Below are 19,366 nucleotides of genomic sequence, written 5' to 3' on the forward strand. Positions count from 1 at the left end.
CTATTGAAAACGAGAATCGAATAGATTATTAATCAACCAATCAGGTTTATTAACGTTGTAGTTCAAATTTTTTGACAGTTAACTTAACATGTCTATAATTGAAAATGTATCTGTGATTTTTAAAAGAAATATTTTTCTATTGTTTAATATTAAATTGCAATATATTTAATAAATTAAAAATATTTAGAAATATAAGTAGATTTTTGATTTGTTTAAAAGAGTAAGTGACTGAGTTGCATTCTTCAATCATATATTTTTGTTTTTGATATTATTGAATTTTTAGAGTTAAAATATTATTATTAATAAAGCTTTGTTTTTGAACTACTAATATATTTATAAATTTTCTTTTTCAATATTCAAATAATTTGAAAATTATAAAATGAAAATTTTAATAACATAAATAAATAATATTTTTAATAAAATTTTTTGCCGGAAAAAAAATTCGTAATTAATAAGCATTTATAATATTGATATATCTATAATATTTGATAATATTTGATAATAATAAAAATTTGATATTGATAATAATAAAATTTAATTAATTTTTTTCAGGATTTTTCATTTAAAAGAGAATATATAATGGAAATATATACTTTTGACAAGAGTCTTCAGGAAAGACTAGTTGAATTAACTGAAATTTTATCTAGCAGAGAAATTGTACCTGCATCACGAATTCAGGCAGAATGGTCTTATCATATTGAGCTTGCATTAGAACCTGTTGGTTGGCAAGCATTATGGAGAATACCACGTTTAATATGTGAAGATTTTCAAATTCATTATCCTACTATAGTAGTTGTAGAAGTTGAACAAGTTGATTTCTCGGATTTATCTGCATTGGTGAAAATTACTGCTGTTCAAGATGAAATTCAATTACCTGACAAATATGATGTACCTCTTATTGATCTTTATCCAACTCATAATCAACAAAATACTGCTTTAGATATGGTGGGTACTGCAACTTGTATCGATCAACTGAGATTCTTTTATAATTACTTATGGATGCCATGGGATTTGGACGATGATGATAATATTGATTGGGTGTCTGTACATTTGGAAACAAGAATTAGATTGTTTTTTGATATGAAAAGAGATATTGTTAATAAAGAAACCAGTGATATAATTAGAGGTTTGGTAAGAGAAGGAAAAGAAATTCAACAGAAAATATCAAGATTAGAGGATACTATTTCTGATGGAGAAGAATCACATAGTGATATAGTAGATGGAGGGACAGCATGTCAACTGATGAAACTTCATTTTCGATTACAACAAATTAAAAGAGAAATGGAAGTTCTTGAAAATCCAGTTATGAGAGAAATACTTTTAATGAATCAGACCTTATCCTTAAATAATGATAAACTGGAGAAGAAGGAAAATAAAGAAAAATGTAAGGAAGGTTATTTTGTATGGCTTGGTGGTACTCTAGAAGAAATGAAAGAAACTGTAAATAAAATTCAAGCTTCTTTATCTACAGAATTATTTTTCAGGTATTAAATATAAGTTTATTAAATATTAAGAAACATTATATTATTTTTAATTTTGATATTTTTCTTAGAATATCCGGCTCCCTCTTGGAAACTTTACATACATGTGATACAGGAGATATAATCATAGTTGGAAAAGGTATTCATCAAATAAAAGGTGCTGGTAATTTAGAAGATGGAGGTACCATTAAAGGAATTTGTAATTTAGATACAATTCTTAATATGAAAGATATTGAATCTGCACCATCATTGCTTGACTTTTCTGGCAGTGAAGTAAATATATACATTTATGTATACATTTGAAACTAATTTCTAATTAATTATAATCATATTTTTAAAATATAGAATATATTTATAGGTTTTATTAGAAAATATTACTGTAGATGTGGGTGATCTTAGAGCAGCTGTGGTAGTAAGAGCTGGAATTACAAAAATAGTTAATTGCAAAATATGTGCCTTAAATCAAAGCATGGTAAAACTAGGAGTTGTAGTGTTACCAAATGCAAAACTAATAATAGAAAATACAATTTTTGACAGCCTTGGGACAGGTTTAGTCATTTATAGTACTGCAGAAGTATTTATGAATAATTGCAGTTTTAAAAATTGCGCAGAGGGTATACAAGTACGTTTTTTTTATTTGAATCAATTTCATTACATATTTATAAAATGATGTAATTATATTATCAATAATATATTATTATTATAATACATATTATTATAATACATATATTATTTTTAGCTTTATGATGATGGAAAATTAATAGCAAAGAATTGTTTTTTGACACATTTGAAAGAATATGCTATTCGATTGGAAACCCAAAAATATTTAAATGATTTAAAACGCAAATCTGGTGGTTGTGAATTATTAGAAAATATATCTGAAATTTCTCTTCATGAATGTAAATTTGAGGGTAATGGCAAAGGAGATGTCATATTAAAATTGGGCATGCCATTTGTTTTAAAAAAACAAGATGAATCTATGAATATGGAATCTTAAAGTAATTAATTTTATTTTGAATGAATTTTTATTTTTTCATTAAAAGTGCATGTAATTCTTGAATGTTATAGAAATATAAGAATTTTGTTTTTTTTATACGAACCTATATATTTAGAAGTTATTTGGAAGATATAATTTTTATAAAGAGTTATTATTTCTTTTCTTTTTTTCATAACTAAAAAAATGTTTATATATATAAATATACTTTTACTTTTTTTTTTTTTTGCAATTTATAAATATCAATTAGATAAAGGCGGGAATTTTTGAATTTTCAATTACTCTACTAGTCATATATGCTATCGTTAGATGGCAGCACTATTTTAAATTGTTCACGTTACGGTAAATTCCTATATTTTAAAATCTTGTGTTTTAGTGTAAATATTTTTTAACGTATATGTTGTACTTTACTAAGATACTATCTTACACTTTGAAGAATTCTATCGTAAGTTTTTTTTAATTTAATTTAATTTAATTTAATTTAATTACTTCTTTTCAAATAATTCCAACTTGCCTTCTAACCTAAACGTGTTACTCTAATATTTTTTTGATATTTCTGTCAGTAACATCATTATTTAATATTTTATTCTGTTTTGCATAACATTTTTAATAATAATATCAATTAGAAACACAAGCAATTTTAAATATTTCGTAATATAAGTTAAATATATCTAACCTGTCACAGGTTAGTATGGAAACAATATCAATATGTGTATGTATATATAAGTGCAACTATTATAACTAATTAAGATAATGCAATTTTTTAATCAATTCGATGATTTTATTTACATACAATAAAATCATCAATCAAAAAAACATCGTTTGAGTTACATATGTACATGTATATGGAAAAAGATAGTATTTGCACGTGTATCTTAAATTGGCATGACGTAAATGATAATTCATTAGATTTTATTCGTTCGTATTTATAAATGGACTCACAAGTACTTATATACTTGGCAATGTAATAGTGTTATATGAATGAAATAGAATGATTTAAACTCACACTTTCGATGATGAATGAAAATTCTTCTGCTAATGATATCATTTATTTTTTTATATGGTAACTTTTGATTTTTAAACGTATATATATATATAACGTTATTTTATAAAATAATTTCATTCATAGAAATATGTATATATAAATTATTTCATAAAAAAATAGTAGATATAATTTTAATATCCATGATTTATTTATCTTTTCATTGCAGAATGTTTTAATCAAAAGAATTAAGTTTCCTAACCAAATTTTAATTCGAGAAGTAAAAGATATGATAGAAATGACCTGTATGCAACAATTGATAGATCGACAAACACAGTTTGGCAATACGCGCAAATTAGATCTATCAGAATGCATCTTTGTGTTCAAGAGTTCACAATCGGATTACGAGGAACCATTGTCGGATGAGGAGGTAAGTTAAGTTTTCTCTACTTACTTTCAGTAGCGATTTTTAAGGAATTTTTAAAGTATCTATTGTCATAAATATTTTTAATTGTAATTATTTTGTAGAGCTATAGTCCATAGCTAATAAGTCCATAATATCGAAAAATATTAGATATTCAGAAATTTATTTTACATTATTAACTTTAAAAGTAAACAAAAAAAAATCACATTATTTATTTCAATAATTTCAAAGATCAGATGATATTTTTATTAATTTTAATATCTTCTACTTACTTTAATAAGTACAAAATATTGATTACATATTATATTTATATTTCAATGATTGATTTTTTATTATTTTATCGTTTTGTTTAATTAGATAATGAATATAAAAATATTATATTTAATTCAGTAAACAGTAACAATGAATGTTATCATTACCTTTGATTAGTGCGAGTTTTTTTACGATAAAAACATGTTTATGCAATAATTGCATCCCTTTTATGAGACATTCCCACGATGTTAGTCCACGACCCGCTTACTTTCACCGTATAACGAAATCCACATTCCCTTCTCGTAGGAATCGTTCACGCGAATGCTGTGATTAAAAATTACAACATTGAAAGGCAAGCGAAAGGGAGAGGCCACATGATGGCATACGTAGATCTTTTAGTTGCGTAGCATATTAATGGCGAATCCAGCATTCCTCTTAGGTCACCGTAGAATTTTTTTCTTTTTATTTTTGTTCACGTTAAGTAATTTTATGACGTGTCAGTTACGATAGTTAATAACTCAACAACAGTTTACAGCAAAATACGTATACGTATTAGTAGTTAGCATTTCGAAAACTTTCAGTTATATGAATATCTAGTGAAAAAAATTTATGATTCCATTTAAAAATTTAAATGCGACCATCGCAAAATTTTCAAATATCATCCCAAGATAATTATCATCAATCGATACCATACAACTTTTATCTCGAATATTTTTTTTTTACTATAAAGTAATTTCGATCTTTCCCTCTTTTTTTTTTTTCCCCTCCAACATGCTTCACGAAGAACCGATAAAAAACAACGCGTAGGAGAAATATGTAAACCTCCATAATATATCCGCCGATGCTTTTAAGCACGAGTTATTTGCAGTTTCGTGTCTCTCGAAATGACTGATGCGCCTCTTGTCGCATGCTCGTTCATCCCTTCTCACTTTTTTCCTCGCCATTCGTTATTTCTTTTCTTCTCCGCTCGTATCCTCGTTTCTTATTTTTCTGGCAGCTCGTCGCCACGTGTTACGCCACATATATTTCACTCATCGTTTTGTCTCACGTTATTTCTAATTTCGTTATCGTTCCTCTTCATCCTCCTCATATTCGTCAACTCGAGTTTATACCTTTTGTTTCTCCTCCCTTCTCTTTCACTCCAAACGATTTTATCGTTTTCCTCATTGTACCGTTTTAATAAACGGCCAATAATTCTTCCTTCCCTCCTGTGTTACGCGTGTTCTCCTCCTTTTTTCTTTTTCTTTTTCCTTCTTCCCCAAAGTTCATTCAGTCGTTTCAGTTCTTGTTTTCAAATCTTCTTCTTTCTTTTTTTTCTCCTCTCTCTTTCTCTCTTTTTCTCCTTTCCGTCCAAACTTAATCTCCTCACCGCGTTTCCCTGATTTATTTACCGCCTCCGATCTCTCTTACTCCTCGTTTTTAATTCACTCGCCGCTTTCCCTTTCGCCCGTTCTTCCCATTCATCCCATTCATTCAACGTTTTGTGCCTTTTCGTTTAATAATTATTCGACCTGCTTTTTCTTCCCTTTCAAACCTCTTGTTCGCAATTGGAATTCTTTTTTTTTTTTTTTTTTTTCTTTTTTTCTTTTTTTTTTAATATTCCCAAGTGTCGTCCGATTTAATACACCGCTCCCTTTTGCATTAAATTAAATGGTTTTCATAATGGCGATCGTACCGTCCACTCTTCCCCAGACAAGTTTTTTTTATCGTTTTTTCGTCTCGGACACGCTTTATTGTTTGCTTTATCATGAAAATTGCGTGTTCCCTCGCGTCCTCTCTCCTCCCTCTCTCTCTCTCTCTCTCTCTCTCTCTCTCTCTCTCTCTCTCTCTCTCTCTCTCTGGAGAAAGAAAAGATTCTATTGAAGAATATAATAAACTTTTTCCCCTTTTAAAATCTTCCCTTTTGGCCTTTTAGCCATTTTTCCCCAGCACATCCTTTCTCTCCGTCTTCATTCAGTTTCTTTCCTTCTTCCTCGCTACGTTACTGATGAACAGGTTCATTCTCGATGCAGCTAGCACGCGTGTGTATGTGCATTGTGTCTCTTCCGTTGCGTTTTATCTTGGTGTTATTACTACTGGGTGGTACGATGCTTTTATTGTCGCATTCTCATTTATCATATTTAGCTGTCTAGGATATCGCTCTCGCTCTCGCTCTCGCTCTCTCTCTCGCTCTCGCTCTCTCTCTCGCTCTCGCTCTCGTTCTCTCTCTCTCTCTCTCTCTCTCTCTCTCTCTCTCTCTCATTTGTCCGATATTAACGTTATTATATTAATTTTGATATTTAAATATCTTGGTATATTCCACAATATACTTTTATCACACAAGTATCCCAACACTTTTTTTTTTTCACTCTAATCTAAGCTTTTTATTACAACACGTATAATTAAGCTCTTCTAAATATTTCTTTACATTCAAATCTTCGACATCCCGCGATATACAAATATCGAAACAAATACGTTTGATCCGAACTCGAGCCCAGTTGGAGTAAAATTTCTTTCGTTTTCGAAATACCTCCCCTCCTTCCTCCTTCTCTACCGTCGAATGCTTGCTCCACAAATATACGGATGATCGAACTGTCAATATTTCCGTATGTCAGGATTATTCTCGTCCACGATGGACTCTCTCGCCGATACGTTTTCGGGATGATATTTTCTAAACTCTGAAACAAATCTATTAAAACGGAATCGTGGACACCGGTGCTCGTTGCCAACATTAGTAATGGATAAATATCGCTGGCCTACCGCTCCATCTATCCTCTTATTTCACGAGCTAGAACGTATCGTTTATTCCCCGGGAATAACGTCCCATTAATCCAGACACTTTTGCATTCGCGTTTCTTGCACGCCACTTACGCGAAACCCACCGCCCGTTCATTCGACTAAATATATCCCATAAGGCTCGTCCGGGTTTTCAGCCGTCGCGACTGCCACACGTCTGTCACGCGCCCGCTCTCTGATAAACCGCGCCCATCTCTCCTTCGTCCCTCTACTATCTACCTCCCTACTACTTACCCTGCAAGGGTAAGTCGTATCCATCGAAGAAGAAATTATATAAGTGATTTTCGAAGCTGGTTTTTTTTTTTTAAATTTTTTTAATCCTTTCGTTTTGCCGAAAAATTGCAAATTAATATCTATCGTGTCCAACAAAGTGTCCACAAAGTATACACAGAGAAACTTAACCAACCGTTAAAATGATTTATAGGATCTCTCTAATAAATAGGTTTAAAAGCGCGCGAAGCGTGTTAAAACAATGAGCGAAGCCACGATCCACGCCGATAATTCACGATATTCACGGACGAGTGAGAATTCTCGATGAGGCCAGCGATACATAATTTTAAAAACATTTTATCTCTCTCAGCGCGATATATTATATTCGCTGCTGCGAAGACAATACGCGTTCGTCGCGCGATAACCTTGCTTGATTTAAACTCGGTCGCCTCGATCGTCGCTTCGCATTCACGACTCTGTTTAACACAAATGAACGACGGCAACGGCGACCGATTATCGTTGTCGAGGGATCGACGAATTTTCTCAACTTGTGTGTAAGAAAATGGCGCGGATCGCCGACAATTCGAAATGCGCACCCGGCGCACACCCGGTTTTCTCTTCTCTTATAGCGAAGGGTCAGCTATAAATATATATTTGCACACGTTAAAAATACACTTATTAGCTTCGCTAAACGGGAGATCCCTCCCCCGGCCTCTTGAATATAATTCAAGAGAGGGATATTTATCTCGCTTCAATTTTCAACAGATTCGACATTGCTATATATCTATAACCCGTTAAATCAAATAGGTGGTTGGGCCGACTCCCAGCTCTCTTTCGTTTCCCCTCGCCCCTTCTTCCAATGATTTGCCCACGACGTATCGTCGAAAGATAAATCAATGGGGAGAATGATGCCACCGACGAGAATGTCGGTGGAGGAGAAGGAGGAGGAGGAGGAGGAGGGGGAGGAGGAGGAGGAGGAGGAAGAACAAGGCCTAGACAGCTCCAGCTGCGGCTTATTTCGAGAGCTGCACCGCACCGTGAACTGCATAGACAGGGGGCGCATTCTTGTCGCCTCTACCGAGTACGGCACGAGAAATAGAAATATATCCACACCACGGTACGTAACGTGTGTTGGAGCTCGAGGAAATAGATTATTTATTGGTCCATAAAGTTGGTCTTGTATTTCGGTTTGTTGCAGCCGCTGCGACGTACGCGGTAAATAAGACAGTTTTATCGCTCTATACCCGTGGAAACATTGTTGAATAATGTGTCCACCTTACAGCCACATTACGAACGCAATTTTTAATCAATCGTCTATTCTTTTCCTCCGTATTTTTCGGATCCGACCACTTTGTTCCCCGTCGAAAATTTTCTTGACTTTCTCTTAGTCGAGGATATTGACAATAGGGGTCTTCGTATCGAGGAGCAAGGACCTATCGGTATCGGAGTAAGCAGCTTTCCTTGGCGAAAGATGTGAAGACCCCGGTTCCGCTAAATCTTTCTTCACGATCCCTTTTCTCTTTTCTTCTTTGAAAATCAGGCGGAATAATTACAAGTTTAGATTTTTGTAAAATATTTTGAGGAGCTTGAGACAATTTTTCGATTATCTCGCGAATTCTCCGCGATTCTGTGAGCTTTCCTTGGCGAAAGATGTGAAGACCCCGGTTTTGCCAAATCTTTCTTCACGATCCCTTTTTTCTTTTTTACTTTGAAAATCAGGCGGAATAATTATAAGTTTAGATTTTTGTAAAATATTTTGAGGAGCTTGAGATAATTTTTCGATTATCTCGCGAATTCTTCGCGATTCTGTGAGCTTTCCTTGGCGAAAGATGTGAAGACCCCGGTTCCGCCAAATCTTTCTTCACGATTCCTTTTCTTTTCATGCGAAATAATTATAAGTTTTAGATTTTTGTAAAATCTACATTTGTAGCTTGAGATTGAGAGTTTGAGACAAATTTTATGATAATTATAAGTTTAGATTTTTGTAAAATATTCCCCAATGATACTTTTTTTCTTTTCTTTTTTGAAAATCATGCGGAATAATTATAAGTTTAAATTTTTGTAAAATATTCCCATACATTCGTAGCTACGAACTTGAGACAATTTTTCGATTATCTCGCGAATTCTGCGCGATTTTATGAGTTTTCCTTGGCGAAAGATGTGAAGATCCCGGTTCCGCCAAATCTTTCTTCACGATCCCTTTTCTCTTTTCTTCTTTGAAAATCATGATAAGTTTAGATTTTTGTAAAATAATTCCCAAGCATTTGAGGAGTTTGAGACAATTTTTCGATTATCTCGCGAATTCTGCGCGATTCTGTGAGTTTTCCTTGGCGAAAGATGTGAAGACCCCGGTTCCGCCAAATCTTTCTTCACGATCCCTTTTCTCTTTTCTTCTTTGAAAATCAGGAATAATTACAAGTTTAGATTTTTGTAAAATATTTTGAGGAGCTTGAGACAATTTTTCGTTTATCTCGCGAATTCTCCGCGATTTTGTGAGTTTTCCTTGGCGAAAGATGTGAAGACTCCGATTCCGCCAAATCTTTCTTCACGATCCCTTTTCTCTTTTCTTCTTTGAAAATCAGGAATAATTATAAGTTTAGATTTTTGTAAAATAATTCCCAAACATTTGAGGAGTTTGAGACAATTTTTCGACTATTTCGTAAATTCTGCGCGATTCTGTGAGCTTTCCTTGGCGAAAGATGTGAAGACCCCGATTCCGCCAAATCTATCTTCACAATCCCTTTTCTCTTTTCTTCTTTGAAAATCAGGCGGAATAATTACAAGTTTAGATTTTTGTAAAATATTTTGAGGAGCTTGAGACAATTTTTCGATTATCTCGCGAATTCTTCGCGATTCTGTGAGTTTTCCTTGGCGAAAGATGTGAAGACCCCGGTTTTGCCAAATCTTTCTTCACGATCTCTTTTTTCTTTTTTTCTTGAAATCATTTTTTCTTGAAAATCATGCGGAATAATTATAAGTTTAGATTTTTGTAAAATATTTTGAGGAGTTTGAGACAATTTTTCGATTGTCTCGCGAATTCTGCGCGATTCAGTGAGATCGTGTCGATTTTCGAGAGGGGAGGTGTGGTTGGAAAAAGTATGATCGGAAATTGGCCCAGGGTAATGTCGTGGAATACCGCTTCGTTAACCGATCCACGTCACCCGTGGCCAGGAACAAGGTTGGCAGTGATAAAACCGAAAATTGTCCAGGCGTCCTTATCGATATTCTCCCCCACAATGCGCCGCGTGGCGTTTTAATCTATCGTACCGAAATTGTTACACTCGAGTGTTCCAGTTCTCATCCCTGTCAACCCTTGAGTAACTTATACACCCGCTAGTGACAGAAACGCTCTATCTCGGACTTTTCCAAGTACGTTTGACCGTCGAATTAGATCAAAGGCGAAAATTTTTTATACCTGTCATCTAATTGTTAGATTCTCACGTTCAATTGCAAATTTTTACGAATTGTAGAAAATTGAGTTTGAACGAACGTTTCATACATTTTGTAGATTTTTCCATAAGTATCCATTTTCCACTCGAAGAAAAATTAAATTTTTCGCTTAAATTTTTTCTTCTCCCTTTCCTCCAATATATATATTATATAAATTTATACATTTATTTACACACACACACGTTGATAGTTCATCTGAAATGAAAAACTTGGGATTTTCTCCAACTACGTATACTTAACGTTTCGAAAATAATAATCGATCAAATTTCACGAATATATATATATATATATAATATGACAATAATAACCAGGAAATATTCGTCTGTTCAATCCATCGCCGACTTATTTCTACGAAATAAATCAGTTCGACAGAGGTCGTATATCACCACCGATGATTTGTTTAACGCAATCATTCTCTCGACTGCGAGGCGAAGGAGGAACGAGTCAACGGATTACAACGATAATCGAGACTTACTTACCGACCGAGACTCGCTCGGTAAGTAAAAACCGCGTGTAAAATCCCGTGCACAAATCGTGTGGACAAAAGACCCCTTTTCAACCTCCTCATCGCATCGAGGCCGTGGCAAAAAAAAAAAAAAAAAAAAAAAAAAAAAAGAGAGAGAAAAGAAAGAAATCAGTTGAACTTATTTCTGTCACGGGGTACATACCCTGGCTCTCCACGATAAGGGCGCGAAACGCGTCCGTTTGCGTATCGGGTATACAATTAAGCCTTGATTTATCGTGAGTTTTCTTCCCATGAATAATTCACACGCGTGTAAATTATTCATAAGTCGCGCGTGGCGTGTTGTACGTAGGCTGGTAACTAATTCAAAAATAGAATCGTAACGGAGAGGAGAGGGGGTGGGGGGTTGTTAGGGTGTAAAAAAAAAAAATGGACTCGCAATTAAACTTAATTATAGGATAGAAGATTCAATTTGGCGATCATTGAATCATCCGAGTGTCGAAGTGATGAAGGCAAAGGAATTGCAGGATCGAAGAGTTTCGAATTTCGATCGATGATCTTCGATCGCTCTTTTCTTCTAGCTTCTCTCTAATGGAAAAATTTAAAGTGAGTTTCGATTTTATTTTCTCTTAATAATTAAATTTCGAGGGTTTCAGTCGTATTCTTATTTTCGATTTGAAACATCGAGAGTTTTTGTTAAATTATTTCGAGTTAATTTCTTTCTCTCTCTCTCTCTCTCTTTCTCAGAAAAATTAGAGTGTTTCGATTTTTTCCTCATGGAAGAGTTAAAAGAATGAATTGAGTCGGATGAAATCGAGAGTGTTTCAATTTAAAGAAAAAAAAAAAAAAAAAAAAGAAAAAAAAATACTCGAATCTTTTCGATTTGGAAAATTTTGCAAAGAGAAGATTCGACTCATTTTCGAGTATTTCGATTTCATTTTCCCTATTGGAGGTCGGAGAGTGGAAACGAGATTGTTGGGTCACGATCGTTAGGGAAATTGGTCTGGGCTCTCTGGGGGAGGAATTAGTGGTGAAACAACTTAGCGATGAAAAGACACATTTCAACGACGAGGAGGATCGTTAATTTCTTCGTAACCGGTGCAAATTTTTATTTACACTCATCCCATCCCTTTCATTTTAATTAAACTCTTATTCTTCGATACTCACCCCCCCCCTCCACCCTCCATTTTTACCACCTCCTTTTTTACGAAATTTAATAAGAATATACATTTACGGTAACCGAATATTAAATGGGTAATCTCGTTAATTCATGTCTTCGTGGATATTGTATTACGTATAAGGGGAATAAAATCCGGTTGGCGGGCAATAAATGACATCTGTTCCGGTATATGGACGAATATAGAAGCTTGGTAACGGTACGCGGCGACGATGAATCGGTAAAACAAGAAAAAGGACCATTTCCTGGACATGAAACGATTCGTCCACGTGCTGTCCATTTACAATGTATTTGCGGCCGAATCGATCATCACCGGTTCCTCGATTCGAAATACGAAACACCGGTGATAGATGCTTCGTGAAAATATTCTTCGAATATTTATTTTCTTAATCGAGTCGAAACTCTATTTTACGAATTACGATTCTCTGAGATTGTGATGAACGTGTGATCGAATATTTCTATTTTCTTATTTATTTATTTATTTATTTATTTTAAATTCGAGAATATATTTGGAGATTAAGATTTGGAAGCGATAGGCTGAAAGACAAAATTAAGTTCCATCCCAGAACTCTTTCAACCGTAGACGATGAATATCTCGAGTAATTTGGCAACAAGCGGTTGCCTCGATGGTTATTGCGTAAGACTTGACGAACGTAAACATAATTTATGAGCCAGGCTAACGTCATTATGTATCTATGTACTTTCGAGGGTATCTTAATTCTTTTCATCAGATTATTTTTAGTATAATATAAATAACGCGAGGACACGATTATTCTCATTCCTTCGTATTAAATATCACCGAGGTATATATTTTTATTGCCTCTTTAAAAAACAATATTCCTTAAAAAAATTTTAAAATGGTAACTTTCTAACGACGAAACTCTTACTCTCTCAATGTATTATATTCTCATTAGAATCTTTTTTTTTCTTTTTTCGAGATCTTCAGATAGGACGAATTATCTGATATCTCTATGAAAAGACTCAACTGTCCCCCTCGATGAACGATTTTATCTCGGTTTCGAGATCCCCATACGCGAGAAATCAGTACGTAACGTAGGATTAAAAATAACGAGTCGCGGGTGTGAATCGTTTCACGTGGACGTAAACCAGTATCCCGGAGTCGATTACGCGTTCGATTCACGTGCTCCACGTGGGTTCGAATGGATTCGTGGGGATAAAATAGAGCGCAGGGTGTTACCTTTGTCGGCTGCTTCGTAAGCGACGTAATGTGTCGGTTTATAATTATCACCCTGGACGCAACGCAACCGGTTCGAACTCTAGACGCTTCTCTCTAGAGTTGTACACGGTTGCGAATAATTCGCGCGCCGCGATCGATAAATCGTCTTTCGTAAGATACGAAAAATATCGAAGATTTCAAGATTTCGGTTCTAAGATTTTTTTTGGAAATGTTATTCTTTTTTTTTTTTTTTTGTAAATTTTTGAAAGAAAAAGCTTATCACGAAGGTGCCAAGTCTAAGTTTGAAGAATTATTTTAGAAAATAATTGTTTCATGCTTTTCTCATTTATCGAAGGAAATTTTAAAGATTATTTTATTTTATTTTATTTCGAAGAAATTCGAATGTGTATATAAATTTTTTTTTTAGGATGTTTATTGTAGAAAATGATTATTTTCAGAAATGTTATTCCGTTACTTTTTTTTTTTGTAAATTGTTGAAAAAAAAGCTTATCATGAAAGCGTCAAGTTAGAAAATAATTGTTTCATATGGTTTTCTCATTTATTGTAGGAAATTTTAAAGATTATTTTAGGATTATTTTATTTTTACGAAGAAATTCGAAAAAAATTTTTTTCGGAAATATTATTCTTTTTTTTGTAAATTGTTGAAAAAAAAAAAGCTTATCATGAAAGTGTCAAGTTAGAAAATAATTGTTTCATATGGTTTTCTCATTTATCGAAGGAAATTTTAAAGATTATTTTATTTTATTTTATTTCGAAGAAATTCGAATGTGTATATACATTTTTTTATTAGGATGTTTATTGTAGAAAAAGATTATTTTAGGAAATGTTATTTTATTTATTAAAATTGATATGAAGATATGCAATAAATTTAAAGAAAGTAAATTGAAAAAAATTGAAATTTTTAAAGAAAATGACAAGAAGATACATTTCTCGCCGCATTTTTCATCGATTCACGTTTTTTTTTTTTATTTCTTCCCTTCTCATCCGACCCTTTTTTCTTTTTTTGCCGCCCAATAACGATGCAACCATCGAATCGAGATTTACAATATTCATTATATATTCTCGAAATTTTTGTACGAGATTCCTTCAACCGATCTATATATATATATATATATTTTCGATCTCTCCAATCTCTCTAATCGTTTAAAAATCTCAAGCGGTTTGTTTGTTTCTACGAAACAGAAATAGGCTCAGATTTCCCCTAAAGAAAAAAAATGTATATATTAATTTCCATCAAAAATTACGAATACACGAGTAATACAACAAATAATCCATAAACGATAAATTTGACAAATTTATAAATAATAATAAACAATTCCCCGTTGCAAAAATTTTCACCAAGTATCCATCAAAGAAAATCGAGGAAAGAAAGGTTGGAAGATTCGCTTTCGTGTTTATTCGCCTCTCCTCAAGATGTTTCCCGTCGTCGTCACGTTTATCTCCAACCTCGTGGTGCACCGTGATAGGCGAAGCTTCTTCAAAGAGCACGCAAGCTGCGATCATTCCTCTTCTTCGCTTTGTTTCGCCCAACTATTTCTGTACGACGACCATTCTGCGCGCCTCCCTGAGAGAGAGAGAGAGAGAGAGAGAGGGAGAGAGGGAGCTTCGTCGTGAACGCATTTTGCAATTTCTCTCCCTGTCCCTCGAGGAACCCCCTCCTCGCAGGAAACGGAATGCCTCTCTGATTCTGATCCTGGATTTTATTATGTATACGTAGCTGCCATCAGGTAGACGCGAGATATTATATGGAGATTCAAGGAAAAGGAATAAAAATTCGTTTGGTGGATTTAGATTTCTTTCTTCTAGAAGAAAGAGGATCATCACTTGGTGTACTTGTTGGTTTTAATTTTAATTTCGTGCATGGAAAACCATAATTCTTTTATCGTTCTTTTTATTGTAGAGAAAGATTATTTTCGGAAATGTTATTCCGTTACTTTTTTTTTTTTTGTTGAAACAAAAAACTTATCATGAAGGTGTCAAGGTGTCTGAATTTGAAGAATTATCTTAGAAAATAATTGTCCCATGTGCTTTTCTCATTTATCGAAGGAAATTTTAAAGATTAATAAAAATTTTAAAGATCTAATCTGTTCCTGTTGGATAATGTAAATTGGAGCCTGTGGAGAAGAAATGTCAGATGAGAAATTTTCTGATCTTTCTTAATCTTGAAATTTGTTAACAGAATGGTAGAGAACTCGTTCTGTGGAAGAAGGAAAGAGGGAGAACACGTTGTCGTTAGGTCAGATAATCGGATTAACGAATTACTAGAGGAGAGCTCGAGGATATCGCGCTTCCAAAGATCGAGGGATATTCCCTGTCCGCCATTAGCAAGGAACGGAAGGAGTGTAAATGAAACCGAATCCCTTCGATTCTATCAATTGTCGCAAATCGTATAAATAGAACTCGAGCTTTCCTACCCTATATTTTTGTTGACTGTGAAAACAGTAAATAAAAATGTACGGGTTTGACTGAATGAATATATTTAATTATGCGTATCTGCTTACGTTTGATGTATGTGTATCGAAGAAAAACAAATAGGTAATATAGAAAAAATAAAATAAAATAGAAAAAATGCACGTATAAAATTTCAGTGAACTTTAAATTCTATAACAATTTTCTTTGATTAATTTATGGATAATTATTAATTATGAAATAGTGTTGCTGGCAACATTCAATAATAAAAAATGTACATATAAAATTTCAGTGACATTAAATTTTCTAACAATTTTCTTTGATTAATTTATGGATAATTATCAACTATGAAATAGTGGTGTTGCTGGCAACATTCAATAATACAAAATACAAATATAAAATTTCAGTGAATTTTAAATTCTATAACAATTTTCTTTGATTAATTTATGGATAATTATTAATTATGAAATAGTGTTGCTGGCAACATTCAATAATAAAAAATGTACATATAAAATTTCAGTGAATTTTAACTCTAACAATTTTCTTTGATTAATTTATGGATAATTATCAACTATGAAATAATTGCTGGCAATATTCAATAATAAAAAATGCAAATATAAAATTTCAGTGAACTTTAACTCTAACAATTTTCTTTGATTAATTTATGGATAATTATCAACTATGAAATAGTGATGTTGTTGGCAATATTCAATAATAAAAAATGAAAATATAAAATTTCAGTGAACTTTAAATTCTATAACAATTTTCTTTGATTAATTTATGGATAATTATCAACTATGAAATAGTGATGTTGCTGATAACATTCAATAATACAAAATGCACATATAAAATTTCAGTGAACTTTAAATTCTCTAACAATTTTCTTTGATTAATTTACGGATAATTATAGATAATTTATCTTGGAAGATGAACTTTTGCACACGGATCCAGACAGGTTAAAATTTCGTCGAAACCCTCTCTCTCCCCCTCCTCAATTCCTCGAATTCACCCTCGAGCCTTGATATCAGCTTTCGCGATCCAAGGATCGTTACAATAAACTCGTAACTACCTCCCCTCCTTTAACCCTTTGCGCTCCAATGGTGACTCTCAGGTAGCACTTGGATTCATGTGGCAATCGAAATAGATTTCTAACCTCTTTACGTATATTATCTTATAAAGCGTGAAATAATGTACTGTCGAGTTAGATTCTTTTATCTGAAATTAGATCGCGGATCGAACTACATTTTCGTTAGTTTGACGAGTCAGTGGAAATAGAAATATTATTTTCAAAGTTTTTGAGTTTTGTAATACAGTGGAATACGGTGAACGAGATAGTTCGAGCGTTATCGAATAACGAAATTATCTCTATATTCGTTGAGAGATTGAGAAAGAGAGAGAAGGAAAGACGTAGTGTAAGAAGATGAAAAATCTTCCTCCTAGGAACCCCTCTCCCATATTCATCTCCGCGATGGATGGATGGATGGATGGATGGAATTCTCCAATCCTCTTTGTTTTCCGTGTTAAATCTGAATTAATTAATTAGACGTGAAGATACGTTGTTTCCTTTCTTTTTCCAAATTTCATGATATTATTGTGTGAATATCAGGTATAGGATTGCTCGGATAGAGTTGACTTGTTAATTCTTCTGGCGATTTAATTCGTCGTCATGCGAATTAAAATTTCGAAATTTAAATCTTTGGTTAAATGTTTCGATATCTGATTTCCTAAGTTGGAAAAATAAGCAGCGAATAACGCTTCATATGACGCGCCATGTCGCTTGAAGTTGTCTTCGAAACGAAAGAACGCTGTTTCAGGTGGCGCCACGAGCGGGAAGTGATTCGAGTAGAAGTACGATCGTAGAGAAAAGTGAATTTTTTAATTCCGTTTGATTCGAGATGATATTGTGAATCTTGATCGTTTTCGTATTATTTGGCGATTAATTTATTATTAATCCTATATATATTATATATATATTAATTCTTTCGTGATTCTCAGCCACCACTTGGATTCATGCGACAATCGAAAGATTCCTAACCTCTTTTCATATAATTTTATAAAGCGTGGAATAATGTACTGTCGAGTGGTTAGATTCTTTTATCTGAAATGAGATCGAACTACATTTTCGGCGTTAGTTTGACGAGTCAGTGGGAATAGAAATATTATTTTCAAAGTTTTCGAGTTTTGCAATACAGTGGAATACGAAGGTGAACGAGGTTAGTTCGAGCGTTATCGAATAACAAATTATCTTTATATTCGTTGAGAGATTGACGACAGAGAGAAGGAAAGACATAGTGTAAGAAGATGAAAGATGAGAATAATAGAGAGTGAATGTGAGAGCACGATTATTGCGATTTTAAGGTTTGCTCTCGATGAAATAAGAAAGGTTGAAAGATTTAGCAAGAGGATGCATCTTGCTAATTACTTTATTATTAAAATATCACTCAAAACGACGATATAAACTTTAACATTCGAAGAATTTTCTTTCTTTACGCGTAAACGTACGTACAATATTAAAACACAAAAGTTTCGTACGTTCGAGCGAAAAAAGGTTAATTATTATTGTATTTTATTTTATTTCCACGATAGATTTAAATATGTCGATTTAATATAGATATAATATATACTTTAATATTCGACAATTTTTCTTTCTTTATACATAAGTAAAGATACGTAAAATTCAATTAAAATACAAAAGTTTATTAATTCGCGCGTGAAATCATTTTAAGTCAGTTAAGAAAAAAAAGGGTTAATTATTATTCCCTGTATTTTTCTATTTCTATTTGTAGATTTAAATACGTATGATCAGTCAAGAATAATGTCGATTTAATATAGATATAATATACACTTTAATATTCGATATAATATAGATATAATATACACTTAAATTTTCTTTCTTCACGCATAAATAAAGATATATAAAATACAATTAAAACACAAGAGTTTATTAATTCGCGCGTGAAATCGTTTTAAGAAATTCATCAACTGATTCGATATCTTTCCATTCAGTGTCAAACCGAGAGAGACAGAAACAGAGAAGCTTCCTTTCCTTCCCGCGATAATAAGAGAGCCGTGCTCCCATTCGTTCGATGTTTTAATTTACGCGCAATGTGCAAGACAATAGCCTCGCCAATTTCGAGCGGCCTCGTCGCGCGAATAAAAAACGTTGGCCGCAGAGACGCCTGTTAATTATCGCCCCGTCCACGGGTATCCGTGTTTTCGGGATAATAAATCCTCCCTTATCTCGGCCTTCGCCCGATTTCCCTTCGAGATAACGATCGGCCGTTAACCGCCGATCCTTCGATTTTTTTTCGCCCTCGAGTCGGTGGGCCGGCTCGATAAAACGCGACATTTGATTGAAAAACAGGCTATCCAGCATAGAGATTTACAATCTTTCTCGAGATTTTCTCTTTTTCTTCTCTCTTTTTTTTCTTATTATTATTATTATTATTATTATTATTATTATTATTATTATTATTATTATTATTAATCTTATTATTATTACGCTTATTATTATTATTAATCTCTATATTACTAATCTCTAATCCACCCCT

General features: G+C 33.2%; 1 protein-coding gene across 2 annotated transcripts in view; it reads left to right on the forward strand.

The window, feature by feature from the left end:
* The first annotated feature begins 166 nt into the window (after nucleotides 1-166).
* LOC122717934 (RNA pseudouridylate synthase domain-containing protein 2) overlaps nucleotides 167-19,366 on the forward strand; it is a 173,625-nt gene continuing 154,425 nt past the window's right edge. The window contains exons 1-6 of one of the 2 annotated variants that reach the window (XM_043942478.1): nucleotides 167-220; nucleotides 553-1,484; nucleotides 1,553-1,754; nucleotides 1,840-2,103; nucleotides 2,221-2,479; nucleotides 3,687-3,798. In XM_043942478.1, the coding sequence (XP_043798413.1) occupies nucleotides 580-1,484; nucleotides 1,553-1,754; nucleotides 1,840-2,103; nucleotides 2,221-2,478 (1,629 nt within the window). In that variant the 5' untranslated portion in view covers nucleotides 167-220; nucleotides 553-579 and the 3' untranslated portion in view covers nucleotide 2,479; nucleotides 3,687-3,798. Of the gene's footprint in view, nucleotides 221-552; nucleotides 1,485-1,552; nucleotides 1,755-1,839; nucleotides 2,104-2,220; nucleotides 2,480-2,831; nucleotides 2,921-3,686; nucleotides 3,888-19,366 lie in introns of those variants that run through there. The other variant, XM_043942476.1, reaches the window with a different exon arrangement.

The sequence above is a fragment of the Apis laboriosa genome, unplaced genomic scaffold (assembly GCF_014066325.1).
Source record: "Apis laboriosa isolate Shangri-la unplaced genomic scaffold, ASM1406632v1 scaffold5_cov152, whole genome shotgun sequence".
In the NCBI taxonomy this organism is placed as follows: Eukaryota; Metazoa; Arthropoda; class Insecta; order Hymenoptera; family Apidae; genus Apis; species Apis laboriosa.